General features: G+C 33.0%; 1 protein-coding gene across 1 annotated transcript in view; it reads right to left on the bottom strand.

Moving 5' to 3' along the window:
• LOC140447978 (uncharacterized) overlaps positions 1–20,580 on the bottom strand; it is a 28,297-nt gene extending 7,717 nt beyond the window's left edge. The window contains exons 1-11 of the mRNA XM_072540971.1: positions 19,516–20,580; positions 19,396–19,440; positions 16,893–17,210; positions 11,702–12,211; positions 9,970–10,725; positions 9,708–9,915; positions 8,508–8,667; positions 6,853–7,065; positions 4,716–4,878; positions 1,645–1,768; positions 1,461–1,572 (exon numbers count right to left, since the gene is read on the bottom strand). Of these exons, the coding sequence (XP_072397072.1) occupies positions 1,461–1,572; positions 1,645–1,768; positions 4,716–4,878; positions 6,853–7,065; positions 8,508–8,667; positions 9,708–9,915; positions 9,970–10,725; positions 11,702–12,211; positions 16,893–17,210; positions 19,396–19,411 (2,580 nt within the window). The 5' untranslated portion in view covers positions 19,412–19,440; positions 19,516–20,580. The remainder of the gene's footprint in view (positions 1–1,460; positions 1,573–1,644; positions 1,769–4,715; positions 4,879–6,852; positions 7,066–8,507; positions 8,668–9,707; positions 9,916–9,969; positions 10,726–11,701; positions 12,212–16,892; positions 17,211–19,395; positions 19,441–19,515) is intronic.
• Between the last annotated feature and the right edge of the window lie 1,224 nt (positions 20,581–21,804).

Raw genomic sequence — 21,804 nt, 5'->3', positions numbered from 1 at the left:
ATTAAGTGACAGCCGAATTAATTTCTCACTACACAATGACAACTTGTTACGATAATATCAATAAAATTGCTAGTTTGCAGATTTTAATTGCAATTTTATCTATAGGTACAGTTAATTTAAAAATTACGGCAGTATGGATAATGAACGTTTAAATAAAACTGGATAGTTAATGATTTAACGTAGTTATTTTGTACCCAAGTTCAAAAATTATTAGACAATACCAAATTTTAGACATGTTACCAAGTAAGTTATGACATGGATTTATTTAAGCACAGTTATGAAAAATGTACTGCTTTCTTGGAAATTTTAATTAGATATCATTAAAATAGAAAGTTTACAGTTTACGTACATAATCATAAGTTGAAGATTTGTTTTGAAGTAGTAAAGATAACTGTACCCAAAAAGTATATAAATTTTAACATTGTGACATACCACCTTCTTGTAAATAGCTGTGTTGAGGTCTTTCTGTACCATGCTCTCAGGTTAGGAAGCCAGGATATACTTCTTCGTCCTGGGTCCCTTCTTCCTTCAATTTTACCTTGCAAAATGCATTGAAGTAGCTCGTATCTGCCTTGATTTCTCATTATATATCCCAAGTACTGCAGCTTACTGCCCTTCACAATGTTGACCAAATCCGCCATTGTGTTCATCCTCTGCAGTACTTCATTGTTAGCTTTGTTTGTCCATGGTATCTTCAGGATCCTTCTTTAAAACCATAGCTCAAAAGCCTGAAGTTTTGATACGAGTTTCCGCCTTCAATATCCACGTTTCTACTCCGTACAGAAGCACTGAGTACACGTAACATTTAAGGAGCCTTATTTTTGTTTCTAGGGTGAGGTCATGGCTCTTGAACACAGAGCTCATAGTCAAGAATGCACTTTTTGCCTTTCCGATGCGACATTTAATCTCTTGGGTATTGTCCCACAACTCATTGATTATAGTTTCCAAGTAGTTGTACTGTGAGACACGTTCAATTCTCATTTGGTTCACATACAGATTTGCTCCAGTTAAGTTTTTCTTGCTGAGGATCTTTAGCTTGGTTTTGCTGGTGTTTATATCCAGTCCATATGTTCTACTTGTTTCCGTTATTTGGTTCATTAAGTTTTGCAGCCCTTCTATGGCATTCTAAAAAACTATTGTATCATTTGCATACCGCAGGTTATTGAGCTTGACTCCATTTATTAAGATACCTTCATCAATATCTTTTAGGGCCTCTTCAAAAATGTGCTCCGAGTACAGATTGAATATCAGTGGTGAAATTATGCACCCCTGTCTCACTCCCCTTAAGATTTTGACCTGATCTGTATATTAGCTATTATTTTGAAGTCTCTTCCGTCAATCCCTGTCCTCTTCAGCACTTCCATCATTTGTTCATGCCACCTTAAATAACTTTAAAAGACATAGAGGGATTGATACATAATTAACTGGCTTGAAACTTCAGTTCATAATACTATACTTACCCTACTAATATCTACTTCCGACTGCCATTTGGGTCGATTTAAATAATCTTTATTTGAAGGAATAGGTACCCTAGCTCGTGCAACCCAACCTTTCTCTCCAGGTCTTAGTGGTCTAAAAAAAAAAAGAAATAGTATTTAACTCGAAAAAATGTAAACAAATGTATTTGCAATATAGAGTACTAACTTTCCCTCTGCATTTAAGGCTTTATTGAGTTCCTTTCTTTCTTGTGCTGTTTCTTCATCGCTTTTTCTTCGCTTGCTTCCAAATTGTTCATGGTCTCTTTGGAACCTTTCCTCTCTGCTCAAAGCTAAAACATAAATAAGAAATTAGTAGGTACTTATATTATTATTATTACAATTATCAATGTCACAACGTAATAAAATAATTCTTAGACACAGAATGTGTAAAACATTAAAGATACATTTCATAGTATTAAAAGGGAAAAACAGGTCACACAGTAAACCATCAAAAATAAGACATGGGAAAAATGGCATGAAAAAAATATAGCAAGGAAAAAACGCGCGAAATTGATGAGTATAAGTAAGAAATAAAAAAATACACAACAGTCTAGCATATTACTAATTCGGTTAAACCGATAAGGAAGGATAAAGTAAAAATGAAAGCATCACTACTTTCAGAAACGGGATTCAAATATATACAAAATGCTCTAATATTTTCCACCTAAGAAGACCGCTTTGCAATTAAATGCTGGTAACTTTATTACTAGCGGACCAGATAAGCGGCGATATATTTTACACTACCTTTATGAATAACATTTTACTGCTCTGTTGTTTCAATCAGCACTGCTCAACAAGTTATCGTTTATTGGTTTTAATATTTTATTGCAATAGTACGAGTTCGGAATATTTATTTAAACAGTGAATTTATTACATATAATGTAGGTTTACCCAATAATCAAAGTTATGCCTTTACAAGAACATATTATTTGAAAAATAAGGAGTAAATATCATGTGTCATAATAATTGTAATCTCCGTTATACACACTTTAAAAATTTGTTTAGTAATGTATTTCTTAAATCCACACAATCATTGAAAAATGATTCATGCTGTTTAAAAATATCTTTCTGTTAACGACACTGTCATCGACAAAGTAGATCAAATTCAAACGTCATCATATTTCTCTTCTGTTTATCGTTAAAAATTAATTGATGGTGGTGGGTTGTACTGGTGTTATTTAATAATTTAACAAAATACATAATCAGCAAAAATCTTATTTAAAACATGCGAACGGTTTTTGCAATCAAAATCAATGCAGTGTTTATGCTTGTTTAGCATTGGCTGTTAAATAATTTGTGTTCGATTGTTTCGTCTGTTGTACAACCCTCGTCCTTTTTAGGGTGTTGTAGTTGTATATAAGTACCTATTTTTTATAGTAGTGTAGTAAAGCGGTACTTTAAAGCAAAATGAGTAATTTGGAAGAAAATAAAATACAGTCGAAACGTAAAGTGTTATCTCCAGAAGAACGGCGTTTAGTTCTAAAAGTCGAAAGTTATTTCAATTTGGAACAAAAATAATATGGGTCCATTGACATCGGTTATGGAAGTTCAGAAACGCACATGCGATGCTTGCGATATCTCAGAGAGGATATTCTGAAGAATTAATAATATGAGTGAGGATGAAATAAATAAAGTAAGGAAGAGAAATCGTCGACATCCAAAAACTTTAGATTTGCACCAGTCAATTAAATTTGCAATTAAAAATATTATATATAATATGTATAAAGCCAAAAAACATGTAACAGTGCTATGTTACAAAAAATTAAAGACAAGGAACTGTGTGATATTAGTTTAACAAGTTTGTGGAGAGTGCTGAACCATTTAGGTTTTCGATATAAAAAGACAAATAATAGCAAGTATTGTGTGAACTGCCTAATGTTGTTTCAAAACGGTGGCATTTTTTAAGAAAATACATGAACAATAAAACGTCTGATAGTCCGAAGTTGTATTTTTAGATGAAACTTGGATTTTCGCTAAAGGAAATATGTCAAAATCATCCTGGCAAGATGGCACCACGAAATGTTATTCTTCTAGTCGTTCCGGTAATGGTAAAGGCTACATACTTCATGCTGGAAATGATGAGGGTTTTATTTCTGACGCTAGTTTAATTTTTTCGTCCACAAAGAATACAGGTGATTACCATGGAAATATATAAAAATTCAAAAGAAATTTGTTACTGACCAAATGGCTCTTAAATATGGCCATGAAGCTCTTCGACTTCCGCCCTACCATTGCCACTATAATGCAATTGAGTTAGTTTGGGGTATAGCCAAAAATTTTTATGATAAACATGCATCCAAAACAACAGATGACGCTAGCGTTCTTAGTTTATGGAAAGAATCGGTAGAACAAATAAAGGCAGAACAATGGCAAAATTGTATTAGACATACTGAAGACATAATCGTTCAGTCTTTTCAAACCGAGCGATTTATAGATGAGGTCCGGCCTCTAATTATTCGGATAGACAATTCAGATAGTGACAACTCTGTTAGTGAAATATCAGACAGTGAATAGGACAAATCGTTTGCTAAAAAGAAGTAACAAAAAAGTGTTTCGGGAATTCAATTAGGACTTTGTGGTGTGTTTTAGTTAAACGATAAAGTACCTTCGGTCTAATTACTGGACTGCATACTCTCAATAGCTTTGGTATTAATTACTGGACTACACGTGTTTAAACATTTTGTTTTGCTGAAAACTCGGAAGTGATTTAGTGCCAATTTGTTTCAAGGTTATATTTAATACAGTGTCTAGAGAAAGTAGTCTTGGATGTATTTTATTCAAATTTGGACATACCAGCAACTTGGCAAGTATTTTTCAATTTAACTGCATGCAAAACCATTCATATAATTTTCACTCTACGCAAAATAGAGACTTATAGAGACCTTGATGAACATTTGATGTTGACAAATAATTTTGAGTATTCGAAATATTCCGTCCCACTTCTTTTAACGCACCCTGTATATACATATTATATTCATTTTATTTGCCTTTGATGCAGTAAAATCCAATATTATTACTGAACATAAAATACAAGAAATTAAATATTTTTACTTTTCAAGCGATCGGAATTAAATATTAACGCCCCACTGTTTGAGGCCCACTGATCATATCTTAATTACATATCGGCGGTGATAGGGTAAAAGGATTATAACCAAAATGATCAGAGGTTAGAAAGTTAAAATAAAACTAGATGGGTAGGTGAGCAAAAGTATAACAAATTTTTAAAATAAATATTACCTTTAAAGTCTGTAGATAAGTTGAAGATAGGTCTAGCCCATTCACTAATCAGTCTTCCAGCCCTCTCACGATTTTCTTTAGTTTCTTTGGGATGTTTATACAAATACATCACAGCTTTACCTATACCAGATTGTTTGATAGTGGACTGGTCAACTTTGGGAAACTAAAAATATTATTTAATGTAAATTTAATGCATACATTGTATCTAGCTGTATTGTAGTCTTAAAAACAATATACACATTCTACAGACCTACGGAAGTCGCTGGAGAATTGTGGAACTAGTTGCATTTAGCATAATATTTGTCTTACTTGGATGTTTTTTATATTCAGGAAGATTGGTTAGTGTGATATGGCTCAATAGATCCGCTATAATAATAGATAGCCATAAAAGTTAATAAAAAAAATTGTAGGCAACTTTGAGGTTCAGATTACAAAATAAGTTAGAATGTTACAGGGTGTTTGATAACATAGTGGCAGACAAAACTTGTGTTTTTTAAATGGAACATCCTGTATTATATTTTATATTTGAAATCTTCACTTCCCATCACAAAAATATAAAGTTTTGATATTTTATACAGGGTATTTACAAAGTTATAACCAATTTTCTACGAAAATCTTAAAAAGTTCAACTCCTTGTATAATTAAAAAGAAGCACAATCACAATGATCTATTGCTGCCATATTTTTTTATTGATTGTCAAAATTTTCAATATTGCTAATTTTCTTTATATTGAATACAGTGTGAGTCAAAACATAAGTACTTTATTTTCTCAGTAATTTTAAATAGAACACCCTGTATTTTAAGTCACTATCGACATTCCCTATGTCAAAATTTATTAGTTTTTGAGGTATTTTCATTTTTCAAAGCAAATTATTAATTAGGTGTCTAAATTTTTACAGATTTTAAGTAAGCCATGACTGAATTGTCTAAAACTGACAGTTCACCATCATCGTTTGTGTGTAAACTTACTAAATAGTTAAGATGAATTTGATTGTTGATGAAATGGTAGATATGATCTCCATGTTGGAGGAATGCAATGAAAATGTGTTATTATCAGTAAGAATTTATCATGAACGGTTTTCTGGGAGTTGACAACCGACAACAGCAAGTTTTGAAAGATTGAAGGATTGGTTTAGTCGTACTGGTTTAGTTATGTATGAAAAATACGAACGAATAAAAAGTACTGTGACAGAGGGAAACCAAATAAATATGTTGCTGGCAGTTACTGAAAATCAACATAAAAGTATACTGAGTATTTCCAAAGAAAAATAATTACCATACTAAAGTCTTCAACGAATTCTTGCAAAAAACAGAATGCACCCTTACCGTATATTCAAAGAGAAATCGTATTTTGTGAATGGACCTTAGATAAAGTCAACCAACAGAGATTTCTTCGATAATGTACTATTTACAGATGAAGCTACGTTTCATAAAAACGGTTCTATTAATATGCATACATAATTCTCATTATTACGCTACAACTAATCCATACCACATAGTTACACAGTCAAACTAGATGAGAAAAATATACGTTTAGATGGTCACTGAACGTACGGGAAGGTCTACTATCTCTACTTCCTGAAAACTGATTTCTATTTCGTGTCTTAATTCAGGTACGTTATTGTGTTGATTATTATTTTCCTTTCCTTTAAAAAGTTCAGGTATCTTTCCCATTCGTTTGCTGGTATATTATTGTATTCCTTCAATTCTGCCATTTCTTTCCGTTGGTTTCTTATGAAACTCCATATTTGTTTTTGTGTACCGTAGAAGTCGTTTCCATCCTTTTTGTAAACTGTTTTAATTTTTTGTTCTTCTTACCAACAGCTTTGTTTCATTTCGTATTCTTCTATAGGTGTCTCGGGATTCTGCTTCTGATTCTTCTGAACCATGGTGTATTATTGTTGTTTCTTTTGTTCAGTATGACTGCGTTTTCCTAGAGCTTCTGTTGCTGCTTCTTCAATGTTGTTTTTAATTTTCTCCCAGCTCCCGTTTATATCTTTAATGTCGTCTATTTATTTCAGTTGTATCTTCTGTGCTGGCCTCCTTTGGCACATTACTCTTGTAGAGACTTCTTTCTTAATTGAATTAATTACTATACGATAAATCAATAAATATATATGTATAATTTTATACTTACATCGGCTAAAAGTTTCAATATAGCTTCTCTAAGCTGCAAAGAAGGTAAGGATCTATCTGGCATCGGTGCCAACCAATCTGTTAAAACGTTTAATACATTATGTTCTATAAAAGCCAGCTGCAAGTCATGTTTTTTTAATTGTGACATAACTTTGGCAAGCATGGAGGTTTTTTTGGTGGCAGGTTTGAAGTTTTCGTTAAGCTTCCGATCCTCCTGAAAAGAAATAAGTAAATTTGAAAATAATTAAAATGGAAAGTGATCACCGGTTTACAATGATAGAAACCGAAGGATAAAAATAAGCAGTGTTACTTATTGTTATTATAAATATCAAACATAACGTTCAATTGTGATATTCATCATACACACTAGAAGAACAAACATTACATCCACGACTTTGTGTATAGATAATTGGAAGTTTTAAGATTACATTTCTGCTTCTCTGTATGTTTAATTCATTTTCCTTACATATGATGGTAATAATATGTAGTTCGTAATAAAGAAAATGGTAGCTGCAGAGTGTCTTAACTAATATAATAACCGAAAGACGTAGAAGAAGTGGAATAATGTGCGTGACTTTGCCATATATACTATTAATATATACTTTCATGCAAAAACAGTTCGCATGTGTACCACTAGTTACATGAGTAGGCAAACCCTTAAGTCAGAATAGGTCAACCTATGTCATATGTAATAATGCCATAGTTAAATTGTAAACTGAAAATCTGAATTCCAAATTCCAAAAAAAGTAAAACACTTGGGTGTTATTTGTGACAGTGACTTATTTTTCCAATCTGGCACAAGACTTACAACATATGAATTCCAAAAAAGTAAAACACTTGGGTGTTATTTGTGACAGTGTATTACGTGTATTAAGTATATACTAGCGGACCAACTCGACATCGAGTTTTTTAAATGAAATTTTTATTTTGCGAGAAAAATATACAATATATACAATGAACAGAAGTAAAAATATTTTTATCAATAACTCAAAAACTATAAATGATAATTTCGTGAACTTACATTTTTGAACTCTACGTTGAATTCTCTATTGATTTGACTAATAAAAACGAAACCGGAAGTCGACCTCAAAACCGGAATGCAATTTTTAGTTCATCAAATGTCGACATGGATATCATTTAGCAGTTAATTTTGCATGATGATCACGAATCCGGTGTCAGATTTGCTCTATCTTGACGTTTTATGCGCGTTTCGGGTCACTTCCGGTGTCGGATCGCAACCGGAAGTACATATTTAGATTCGTCTCGACGAGACCTTTCGATCCATATATACATTGTGGGGTCTAAAACTTAAAGTAAATTTTAACTTCCGGTCATCTCAAAACCGGAAGTGAATTTTTGTACCAAAAGTATATCTTGACAATCTCATACGTAATACTAATAATATTCCGAAAAAATATTTTAATTATCTAATACGGTTTTTGAGTAACGTGGTGGACAAGAAAAGGGCTTAGCGTTTTAGTATATAAGATATGCACAAGAAATATTTACTGAATATTATTATTGAATCATCTGGGAAACACAACAATACATGCAAAACATACAGAACAGTCCAACGAGACTATCACACAAAATTCAGATAAAAAATTTCAACGAAACAAATAAAATATGCCGTAAAATATTTAAGCATTTCATTACCTCTGCTGCTTGCCTCATGTCACCTAAAAGACCAGCGATGATATCATCATTATCATTTATAATATCAATGTCTTTTCGTTTACGTCGCTTAGTGCCTTCTTCACGTTTCCTTTGAAGCATAATATCAAAATCTGATAAGCCATGATTATCATCGTGTGAACTGTAATAAAAACATATTAAATCAATGAATGTATAAAGATCAATGGTTATAAATACTTTGGGGAACATCCATAAACTACGACGTACAGAAGGGGAGTAGGACTCTGCTTATTAGAAGTAATGGATTTTAAGAAGAGCTATTAATCATACCGACGCAGTACACAAGTTTACGTGTTACAAACGTTCTACTAACTATCCTAATAATTACGGTTCTTTAAATTCATTGATAGTAAGGTAAGTCTGGATTTATTTGTTAAATATTTCCAATAAATTATAGTTTGATTTATGCTATTTTGTAAACTTTAATAATGAAAGAGCATGTTCTTTTTACTAATGGACATATAGGTAGGTAGAAAAATTATATTATTGCATATGCAATAATATACTCAAAACTAGAATTTATATTGATGAATACATAATTAATTTTTAAGATAAGAATCAGAATTTTTCTAAAAATTTGCTAGTGTTTATTTTACTAACTATAGGTGGTATGCACAAACCGATGTAAATCAAATCGGTTGTGGATAACATAAACATCACATTCGATTAAATAAACATTTAAAATTGACGTCTTTGGTATGTTTAACTGCTTTTAAGAACTACTTAGTTACGATTTATTTAAGATTGCTTTGCGCATATAACCTTTTACAAAAATAAACATAACCTTCAAATCTTTACTGGCTGAGACAAGAACAATGATATGATGTCCATACTATGGTCCAATGAAATGTAAGTTCTAATGTAAGTGGTCTACTAATAAAGCCTGATTAAACCTAGCTTATTCTGCCAGATCAAAAATATGACATCAAGGGAAATAAGACGTAATTGAAAATTGTTTTAATCCAAGTGTATTCTTAGGACAAAGAGAAAAACCACAACTGAGACAGTCAGATACAAAAACAGTATACTGGTCCGAAATGTAATGCTAATAACACAGGAGATATAACGATGGTGGATAGATGGTGGTAGACCATAAAACGAATGCTCTTGCCTGGTAAAGATACAATATTTCGAAAATATATAATTTTTAGAGATACTCACTTTCTTCTATCGTCAATGCCTTCATCCGAATCAGAATCCTGCTGTTGAGGGGCTGGTCCGGCTTCAGCTTCTTCTGGTTGTACTTCCGTTGCAGCAGCTGTCTGTTCATCTTCGTCATCACTAACTACCATCTTCTTCGTTTTATTAGGTGGAGCCTCTTCATCTTCTGAGTCGGATAAAACTGCTCTTTTGCGGTTTGGTTTAGTCGCTGTAAACATCATTATATTAAATACAAAAGTTTTATCGATATGAATCTACTTACCTTCATTTCCTGACCGTGATCCAGATCTTGACCTGGATCTTGATTTTGCTGGTGAACCTGATTTTGAACGTGATCTAGATTTAGAACGAGACCTTGACTTTGCAGAACCTGATCTAGATTTTCTTGAACCTGATCTAGATTTTCTTGAACCTGATCTTGATTTTCTTGAACCTGATCTTGATTTTCTTGAACCAGATCTCGACCTTTTTGAACCGGACCTTGACCTTCTTGATCCCGATCTTGATCTTCTAGAACCTGATCTAGATTTCCTCGATCCTGATCTTGATCTAGACCTTGATCCTGATTTTGATCGACGAGAACCGGATCTAGACCTCCTCGAACCTGACCTGGACCTTGCAGATCCTGATCTCGATCGAGCTGATCCTGATCTAGATCGTGCTGAACCCGATCTAGATCTAGCCGAACCGGATCTGGACCTACGTGATCCAGACCTTGATCTAGCTGAACCGGATCGAGATCTCGATCTAGCAGAACCTGATCTAGATCTTGATCTAGCTGAGCCCGATCTGGATCTTGATCTAGACCTAGACTTAGATCTTGCTGATCCGGATCTAGAACGTGCAGAACCTGATCTCGATCTTGATCTCGAACGAGATCTAGATCTCCTTGAACCTGATCTGGATCTTCTTGAACCTGATCTTGATCTTCTTGAACCTGATCTAGATCTCCTTGAACCTGATCTTGAACGAGACTTTGCCGATCCAGATCTTGAGCGTCTCGAACCTGATCTTGAACCTAAATAATATTTTTACATTAGCATAGATAGTAATACAAAATATTACTAAATTTAGATATTTATTATAATTATAAAAAACACAATTTAATTAATAGTTGTAATTAATTGTTGTTGTAATTAAATGTTAATAGTTGTAATTAATAGTAATAATGAGAAGTAATATTATTATTTTATTACATGTTCGTTATTCACGAAAAAGACAGAAAGAAATAATGGATAACGCAAAATATGGGCCTAATGAATCAGGGACGAAAGCTAAACTGAATGAAAGAAGTTCAATCAAATTATTAAAAGTTCAATAAAAAAAAATTATTAGCAGAGATGCTAAAGAAAACTGGATGTCAACGAAATTTAAAGAAATCAAACAACCTCAGGAAATATATGATGCATTAAACGTTCACAAGAGAGTTAAAGAAATCATTTACAGAAAGGGCAAGAAACAATGTTAAAAAATAATAACGAAATAACTATAGGAACTGGGACAAACTTAGAGATGGAAAGAATACATCGAAAAAGATATAGACACACAATTAAATAAAAAAGGCCCAGAGATAATTACGAAGTCGTAATAAATTTGCAGAAAACGAAAGCAAAAAATCTAGACTGTCTATTAAATATGATACTTACCTCAAATAACATACTAACAGACATGTTAAAATCAACATTTGTAACATTAGTCCTCACAATGCGATGACTATCGAAAAATAAATCGTATGTCCTCTTAGAATTTACAGAAAATGCGCATATCAGATGGATAATACAATTAGATCCAGTTCGGATTAAGAAGTAAATTATGAACGTGAGAAGCTCTTTTTTCCTGCAAAACAACGATGCAGATATATGAATATAGATGCATACATATGTTTTATAGACTATCACAAAGTGTTTGTTTATGTTAACCATCAAAAATATAGCCACCACTGATATCGTTGGATATTATTTACAAAAGCAGGTCATACACCAATGCAAACTTACGTGATCTGGACTTCCTTGAACCCGATCTTGATCTGGCTGATCCTGAACGAGATCTTGATCTAGAAGCCGCTTTGGCAGAACCTGAACGAGATCTTGATCTAGACTTTGATTTTCTTGATCCAGAGTGAGATCTTGACCTAGACTTTGATTTTCTTGATCCGGAATGAGATCTTGACCTAGATTTTGATTTTCTTGAACCAGAGTGAGATCTTGATCTAGATCTCGATTTGGCTCGGGCCTCATTATCTTCAGCTGGTGCAGAATTTGACCTTGATCTTGAACGTGAAGCTACTTTTGGGGAAGCTGATCTTGATTTTCTTCCATTTACTCCAGAATGTGCTGAACCTGATCTTGATCTAGACCTGGAACCCTCTTTATTTACTGGACTACCAGATTTGGAACGGGATCCTTTTCGGGATCCATGAGCAGGTGAATTGGATCTCGATTTATGAGTTGTAGAAGTAGGTTGTGCAGTGCCGTCTGGTGATGGAGACTTAGATTTTCTGTCACCTAGGAAAAATACTTGTTTTGATAAACAAAATCAATTAGGATTTAAAAACGATGTAAATGGACTATATAAAACAAGACAAGTATATGGCACTTTAGTATACCAAATTCGAACTACAAGTATATGCAAGGCACCACCATCCAAATACCTCGTAGGAAGTCAACTTGAAATTTATTCTTGAGTGTTTTTTTAACAACATTGTAGTTTAAGTGTCCCATATCGAACCGTTAGAAGTACTGCGGTTATTCAAAGGAAACAAATATCGAAGCTATCTTTTATTTGGCAAATTCAAAACAAATCTTTATTAAGAAAAAGAATGTGTCCACTGTTTAAGAATCCATAAATAACTTGGTGATAAAATACCAATGAGTTATGCCAAAGCAGATCCTAGAGTATATGAGCCACGCGGGGTTGAGCATTGTCATCAACATTGATATATACCAGCATGTAGTATGTCCAGCGTGTCAAGTGGCAATCCCGTCATAGACATGTTAAACACTATGCAAAGAGTCACCTACGCTCGCAACTCTTTGACACCTTCTAGTTCATGCAGTGTTGTTATTCTTTGGAACATGTTGGCTGTGTTTATATTCTTCTTCTTCTCGTAGCACTACAACCCAGGGTGGGTTTTGGCTGACTGCACAACTTGCTTCCATCTTGAACGGTCGTCCATAATAGTTGGGTCAGTGGGTAGCCCCATTGTCCTTAGATCTGACCATATATTGTCCCTCCATCGCATTCGTGGACATCCTAAAGGCCTTCTTCCTGTGAGGGCTTCCTCCCATATTAGCTTGGCAAGGCGGTTATTAGGGAGTCTATGGACATGGCCAGCCCATCTTAGACGTTGGGATTTAATCTCTTGGACTATATCGCTCGATCTATACATCTGCTTGACCTCAGCGTTTGTTCTCATTCGGTTTTGGTTCCTATTAATGTCGTGATAAGGCCTAAAGATTCTTCTGACGATTTTCCTCCCAAAACATCTAAGTTTTCTTTCAGTTTCTTTGGTCAGCGTCAACGTCTCACACCCATACATGAGCACGGGTCTAATCACCGTTTTATATATTCTAATCTTTGATGTTCGTGTTAGGCTTTTAGATTTAATAGTATTGTGGAGGCTGTACAAACATCTGTTTGCTGCCTGAATTCTTCTTTTAATCTCTTCCGCGATATCGTTATCTGCAGCGATTGTTGCTCCAAGATATTTAAAACTCTCCACTCTTTCAAAGTTATATGGGTCTATTGTAACATTTTGCCCTATTCTAACTCATCCCTTTTGTCTGTTGATGCACATGTATTTGGTTTTCTCTTCGTTTACCCTTAGACCAGTTTTCTTGGAACTGGTCTAAGGGTAAACTTACTTTCTTAGAAGTGTCCTTCAAATTGGTGACTGTGGTCCCACAATGTCAATGTCATCTGCGTATGCTAGTAGTAATTTTGGTCCATTTAGTGTCAGTAATTATGTTTTAAGTTGTGCTGCTCTTACTACTTTCTCTAGGATGATATTAAAGAGGAGAGGTGAAAGCGCATCTCCTTGTTTCATGTCATTGCTTATTTCGAAAGATTCTGAGAGTTTGTTACCTATCCGTATTCTGGATCTACAGCTTATCACACATAACTTAACAAGCTGGATAAAGATCTGATCTATGGTCGATCTATGTTTTCTGAAGTCGGCTTGGTATTCCCCCATTAAATTTTCTACAAACGGTGTCAGCCTACTTAATAGGATGTTCGATCAGATTTTATATGCCGTATTAAGTAGGGAGATGCCTGTATAATTAGAGCACTTGGTTTTGTCTCCCTCTTTATGGCTGGGGATTATTACACTTTCATGCCATTTTGTTGGTATTTTCTCTTCTTTCCATATAAGTGTTATTAGTTTGTGTATTTGTCTATGTAGAGTTTCTCCTCCATACTTAAGTAATTCAGCCAGTATATTGTCAGAGCCTGGAGCTTTTCCGTTCTTCAATTTGTTAATTGCTTGCAATGTTTCATCTATTCTGGGGTCCTCTACCGGTAGGTCCACCCCAAAATATATATTTTCTCCATGTTCTTCCTCTTGATGTATGTTTAGTGAAGTCTTGAAATATTCTTGCCATGTTTGGAGCAGTTCTTTTTCATTTATTATTAATTTATCATTTTTTCTGAGTACAGACACGCATCTAGGTCTGAAGCCTTTCTTTTCGTTTGACACTGATTTGTAAAATGCTCGACTATTTGACTGTTGCCTATTCGTTTCCATTTCTTCATATTTTTGTTCTTTGTACTTCCTTTTTTTCAGTCTAATTAATTTTCTTGTTTCTCGGCGTGAAGTTGCATAGTTTTCTTTACTTTCTGCTGTTCCTTGTTGAAGCATAATGTTTCGCTTTATCTGTCTGTCATGTAGTTTTTCTTGACATTCTCTATCAAACCATTTCCTTGTTCTCTTCCTGCTTTTTCCTATTATTAGTTCTGCTGACTCCATTATAGATTTTTCCATTTGTTGCCACAGCCTTTCGACATCATTGCTCTGGTCTACTGTATTTAGATGCTGTTTAATTTCTTGTTTGTAATTTTCTCGGATTTCCTCATTTTGCATTTTCTCAATGTTCCACTGTCACAATGCTTCGTTGGCCTTAGATTTCTCTGAAGATATTCTCAACCTGATTTTTGCTCTTACTAAGTGATGGTCTGTATCTCCATCTGCTCCCCTGAGGCTTCTTACATCCAGCACATTACGTCCATGTCTAGCATCGATAATTACGTGGTCAATTTGGTTCTGCATGGAGTGGTCATTAGAGATCCAAGTCTGTTTATGAATGTTTTTATGTTGGAACATAGTAGACTTTACAAGCATATTGTTAGCCAATGCTAGCTCTACGAGCCTCTGTCCATTGTCGTTTGAGATATTGTGGAGGCTGTGTTGTCTTATTGTCGGTCTTAGGTTAGGTTTTTTGCCAATTTTTGCTTTGAAGTCTCCACAGATTATCTGCATGTCTTGTTAGGGGATTTTCTCAAGCGTTCTTTCGAGTTGTTTATAGAAGTAATCTTTAACATGTTCGTCTTTATCTTCTGTCGGAGCATGTGCGGATCTAATTGAGATATTGTACCATTTTCCTTTCAGTCTAATATAACAAAGTCTTTCACTAATGGGCATGAAACTTATAATACTGTTCAGGTATTCTTCTCGTACTACGAAACCTGTGCCAAATTCATGTTTTCCTCCCTGGTTTCTACTGTAGAAAATGACTGCCTGGTCTATTTTTATGTTTCCCGTGTCTAGACACTTTAGTTCTTGTATTGCTGTAATGTCCATTCCTACTTTTTCCAACTGTTTTTGTGTTTATATTAAGTATTGAAATATTTTTTCAAAATTATAATTAACTAACTGTAGCACCCCTGCCTTTGTTTTTGAAAATATTAAAATTGGAAGCTTATTTCTGGATAGAAGTTAATAATTTACTATTTTAAATTTCTTTTAAATGGAAATAATTGTATTAAGATGCCACAAGAACATAGCTTCAGGACAATATTAATAAGTTAACCAAATTATGATAGACACATAGGACAACAATATTTGGTTAAATAATTTTTGTTTTTCTGAAAACAATGAAGGATTTGTAAATCAAAACATTTAAATAAGATTTAATTTGCTATATTTAAATATTTACGGAAATAAATTACAAACTGTAAATTATTTTTTTTATTATGTGGACTTCCTCTATGAGGAGCTGTATTCAAAATACAATTTTTAAAATATTGAAACTACCTCGTTTAGTAGATAACAAAGTTGAGTTTACTGAGAGTACAAGCTGAATATAGCCGCAAATTTCGACCATGAAATAAAATATTTTGGTTTGGCAGTGTTGGGATGTTTTTATAATGCATATGTTGTATGTTTCAAATATAAAGACAGAAAGCTTTTAAAAAGTACATTTTGATTATACTATTTTATGAAATCTGCAATTTTTATTTTATTGGAAACAATAAGGAGTAAGTATTTGTCTCGTTCGAGATGAATTGCAAACATCTGTTGCAATCTGGAAACTGCTGATTTGACGATTGCCAAATCTATTCCCTAATCTATCAAAGAGTAATTGCCAAAAAAAAATTCAAATAATTAACTGAAATTAATCTCCAAAGAAACAAATATTTACTCACTCTTGTTTTATATAAAGCAAAAATTGCAGAATTCATAACATAATATAATCAAAATATACTTTTCTAAAGCTTTATGTCTTTATATTTGAAGCATACATCATATACATTATAAAAACATGCCAACACTGCTAAACCAAAATTTTTTGTTCCATGCTTGACATTTGCGGCTATAATTAGCTTGTACTTTCGGTAAACTCAACCGATAACAATATTAATGTGTCATATAGTGACACTTTTTTGACTGTATTTCTCCCTTCATAATTTTTGGTATCACGAAATACTTTGATAAGATGTGATGAGATTTTTCCTTTAAAATTGTTAATTAGGGGGTATAACATCCATTTAAAGTTAAAATATTAATTATCAGCAAAAGAAAACTTCTAACTTTTATACTTTCTAAAACTTTTATAACTACCTAGATCATCATATGGACATTCATAAATATGCTTCTTTCACAAGTCATTTCTTTAATAACATATTTAATAAGTTTAGATTTTACTATACATAAAGATCTACATTATATTTAAATGAATCAATTGTTACCTGAAGGTGATCTAGAGTGTGCTTGGCTGCTTCTTCTGGATCTTTGTGAACTATGTGATCTCGATCTAGATCTGCTGCCTGACTTATTTGAATGCTGTGAACCTGAATTTGATCTAGAACTAGCAGCACTATGAGGTCTAGAACCACTTTTAGATCTTGATCTAGATTTTCTGGGTGAAGCATCTCCATTTACTTGTGGACTTGCTGATCTGGATCTAGTACTATTTTTAGCAGAGTTGTTAGATTCAACAGATGATGATCGAGAAACTGGGCTTCCAGATGTTGAACCTGATTTATTCATTTGGGAATCACAACCTTCTGTAAAAGTAAATCATCAACAATTCTACAGTATTGTATTTAGAAGTTGTCTAAAAACATACTACCATTGTAATAAAATAATTATTTCCAATCTCAGTTTTGAGTTTATATTGTGAATATTAAAATATCCTCAGTTGTTGGTCTCATTTAATGTGTAACTTTTATTTTAGTTAGACAGAATCCAGATTAATTAATTTCTTATGTGGTATTTGTATTACAAGTTTTATAATCTCAAAATGATAGAACAAAAAAAAACAAATAAATGTTTTAACATTAAATTTTAATTTGAACTACAAAAATTATTGTAATTACACTCAATAGCTCTCCTTTGCAACAAATGAAACTACATTTTGTGCATCAGCGGGTCAACAACTAGTGAGTTTTTGAGCTCCACATGTTTTGTTACCTGATTTCAGAGTTTTTCCAAGTTATGAATTGGTGTTGAATACATGATAACTTTTTATAGCGGGCTAAGTATACTATATAAAATATAGAATGAATATGTTTAAATCTTAATATCTTGTTGGAGGTGGAATTCAACATTCCTTTTGATTATTCTGTCACCAAAAACTTAGAGAAAATAAATTTAATGATTTCTCTAGTTGTGCAGTGTTGCACCATCATTAGTAATATTCAGCATTAGATATAAAGCAGCAATAAAAAAATGGTACCCACCAACCCCTTTGATAATGAATATCCTCAACTGTTGCCAGCTGAGCAGTCACTGGCCATCTACTTTTCATCTCAGTACATTCTACAATAAGTTTTCTTTCCTCTCCTTTCTCTTTGTTATTTATTGTCCAAGGGCTGTATTCAACAAGACTCAGACTCAACTAAACAGAATTTTCAAATGGTACAATATATGGAGATTCACACTTAACCCTGCTGAAACACAGTTAATCTCTTTCAGGTCTATCTTGGCACTTACATAATGAGAACCAAAAAGTGCCCAATGGAGAAATGTTTAATTTCAGACTGTCTGGGAAATGTTCTATTTGGGCATAGAATTTACAAAAAGGCTCAACTGGAACACTGACATTAAGAACACACTAGACAGGACAAGCAGATACAAGGAAACATCCACCTGTGTACTCTTCTGCACACCTGCAAAACTTAGATTAGACCAAGTGTCTAGTATATGTGGTACTCAACAAACACCAAATAAACACCTTAATGACCATTGAAAGAAAAATCATGAGGAGAACACCAGAGTAAAAGAGGATCTTAAAACTTCCTGCCACCACTGAGCACAAGTATTCATTCCCTAAGAAAAAGTTCCATTCCAAACGCAAAAATGCTGAATCCAATAGATATTCCCAAATCTTGTACATCTGGTAACATAGCAGTACTCCTCTACTAAGCCATAAGCAAGGCTAACCTATACATTAGTCCTCTTCCTAGCAACTCTGTTACTCCTAAGAAGCTAATGTCACTCAAGCCTCTACTTTCAACTCTAGTTAAAAAAGGGAGCAGCCATCCCTTGAAGAGGTGACTAGTTCTAGTAATAATCCAAGATTTGTGCTATAACCATATAAAAATGTTTTTTCTATTCTTAAACCAATAGACTCTAAATTGGTGGTGCCAAAAAGTAAATTATCCCATTTGTATATAAATTAATTTAATAATACAAATATTTATTTTTATACATGTACTTCAAAACTAATATATTCTATTCTTCAACAAATAAAATTAACCAATAAAACAATAATATCAACACTAAATTTCTGAAGCCAATATAACTAGAATAGGACAAATTATCAACAGTGCTCCAAATACCAAATATCAAGTAATATTACATCCATGTTATGCAAACTCCTAGGATTGAAACCTTTTTAGGCCCTTTTAAAATAAAAGTCAATATTTGTTAACCAAAGAGTTCACTCTACAATGATCATATTGCAAATCTGGATTATATTAAGGATACTTTACCACAAAATATTCATGTACACATATGAAAGCATCAATTAATAGTACAAAGAACTATGCCAGCTAAAATATAATAGACTTCAATCAGGTATAAGTAAATGTGCAGCATTTTAGCCCAAAATGTAATAATATTAAGAATTATACGTTTATAAATATTTTTAACACTAATCTTTAAAATAGTTTGTAATATTCTTAGGTATATTCCTCAATAACCTTTCATGGTTTGTGTGAATTCGTGTAAGTATGGAAAAATAATTACCTGATTCCACTTCCATCGTTTAAGAATAATGTCCAATGGGGATACCTAAGAATTAAACAATATGATAAAAACTTGCAACAAATGTAATCTACGTACAATTCAATTTAACCCAAACCTTGCCTTTTGGTTTGCCAAAATGTTTTGACGTGTGACAGATGATGGTAGTGGTAGCCAATTTTCATGTGACAATGGGCGCGTTCAGCAGGCGGAGCTGCTCCACAACTGTTGAGTAAATGTCTGCAAAATGAAACCGCTACCGCTCCGCTACTTCCGGAGCGGCCTGTCAAATTTGGTAGCGTAAAAATGTATCGCTACCTCCATCCAACATGTTGAGAGAAATGTCATTCATGACATTTCTGTACTAAAATTGAGGGTTAGGTGTTTGTTTGTTTTGTTTTTACGTTTTTACTTCCAGCCATATATTACTTTATTATATGGACATATCCATTGAATTTATTTAACTTGTTTAGAGGTATTTCTTGATTGGATTTCTAATTCCTTTCCAGCTGTTTCCTAATAACAAAAAGGTGATCCATTATTTATCTTTACAATTTAATGACTGTTTGGTTCCATTCCTTCATGTTTTGTTCATACTTTCTTTTCACTTCATATATTAGCTATTAAAAATGTTTACGTCGAAATTGATCATTACTTATAGTTAATGTTATCTAAAAAGAAAACTCTGAAAACTTTTGTTTTCTACATCTCTATAACTTTTATTATAATTTCTTCCCACTACAGCTATTTCAGCATTTTGTCTTTCTCAATTGACAAACAAATGTCTGCTTTACACTTTATAGTCTCTGAACAAATAAAGGAGGGGAAAGCTGTATGTCTCAAATTGGTCATTCAGAATTATATCTGTATATTTTAATACATCTCACTGCCATGAGAAGCATAATGTGATACACGGGTAATACGATTTTACAGCCGCGAGAATCAAATATCGAATACACACGCATTTGTAATGCTCACACATCACAAATTATGAAAGCTCTGAGAAGCAATTGTGGTCTCTCATATCAAAGTATCATTAATGCAGTTTAAACGTAGACGGCTGTAAGCAACAGAAACTATATTTGGCCTCTGAAATATGTGAACCAATGTTTGATTCTCACAGCCTGAAAAGTGGGTTACTGATAAAAACTACTTAAGTCAACTATTATATATTTATTTTTTAACGAAAACTATTATTTAAATACATTGTTATTTTAATAAGAGATTAACAAAAACTTTATATATTAAAAAAATATTGTTTTCATTACACTATTTAGTTTCTCTTGTTTTTTTTTTTAACTCATTTTCACAGTATAAAGAATTGCACAGAGTACACAGTGAAATCAACAAACACCTACGGGCTAACAGTTGGAAATAAATAATATTCATTTAGAGCAAAATTGTATTTTTCTGTAAAATGGCCTATATTGTGGAAATGGACATATAATTGTAATAAACGATATTACATTGATAAACACGGTCGCATGAATCATATGGACTTGTTTTTGTGTGAATCGGCATGTGATGCACACTGCTGTAATATACGATATCAGTCAACAAGGCTGCGTGAATCATATAGTGATTCTCACCTCTAACACAAATTAAGGTTTTTTTTAAAGAAATGTGTAGATATATACTTAGATTTTAATTTTGTGTGTATATAGAGTTAAAAAGATATACAGCCAGAAGGGTCCTTTTTTTTCACTATGGTGCAGTGTGAGGGTTCATAAATTTCTTAATATAAGGATTTGAAATTGTTCACTAAATGAATTATTATGATATAAAAGGTGAAGTGTGCATGTAGACTCTGTTTTTTGTTGTTGAAAGCTCTTTTGTGTTCTGGTATACATTTGTTTAAGGTTCTACCAGTTTAACAGATGTAATATTGTATGTTGGGTTTTTGATTAAGTTTGTTATACCCCACTGTATAAATGTTTTTTATGTTGGCTCTGGTGCTTATTATATTTGCTTAAGTAATTGTTTGTTCTGAAAGCTGGTGTTATTCCTCTCTGTTTCTGGTTTTTTAGTTCTGTTGTTATCATGCCTATAGATGTAATTATTGTTTCAATTTGTTGATGGTTTTATTACTTACATATCAAAGTCTTTCTTTCAGGCACTATATAGCTTTCCTTATTTAGATGATAATTGTGTGTAATGTTTAATCTAATTGTCAACTATCTAATATGTTGTTTCCAAGTAAGTGAAAATTTACTATATATTTACTGACGATTTAAAATGCTTTAAAATAAACAAATGCCAGGCCGAAGTCTGCAAAAGGATATTGATCGCCTCTAAGTGGAGCACACAAAATGGTATTTGGATGCGTCAAAATGTCATAGTTTTCATTTGCACCTTCCTCATCCCCCAATAATATTCGAATATAGTAAACACAATTTAACCATATATTCTACT

This window comes from Diabrotica undecimpunctata, chromosome 8 (genome assembly GCF_040954645.1).
Source record: "Diabrotica undecimpunctata isolate CICGRU chromosome 8, icDiaUnde3, whole genome shotgun sequence".
Lineage (NCBI taxonomy): Eukaryota > Metazoa > Arthropoda > Insecta > Coleoptera > Chrysomelidae > Diabrotica > Diabrotica undecimpunctata.
Note: the sequence above shows the minus strand (reverse complement) of the source record. Positions and strands in the feature narration are given on the sequence as shown.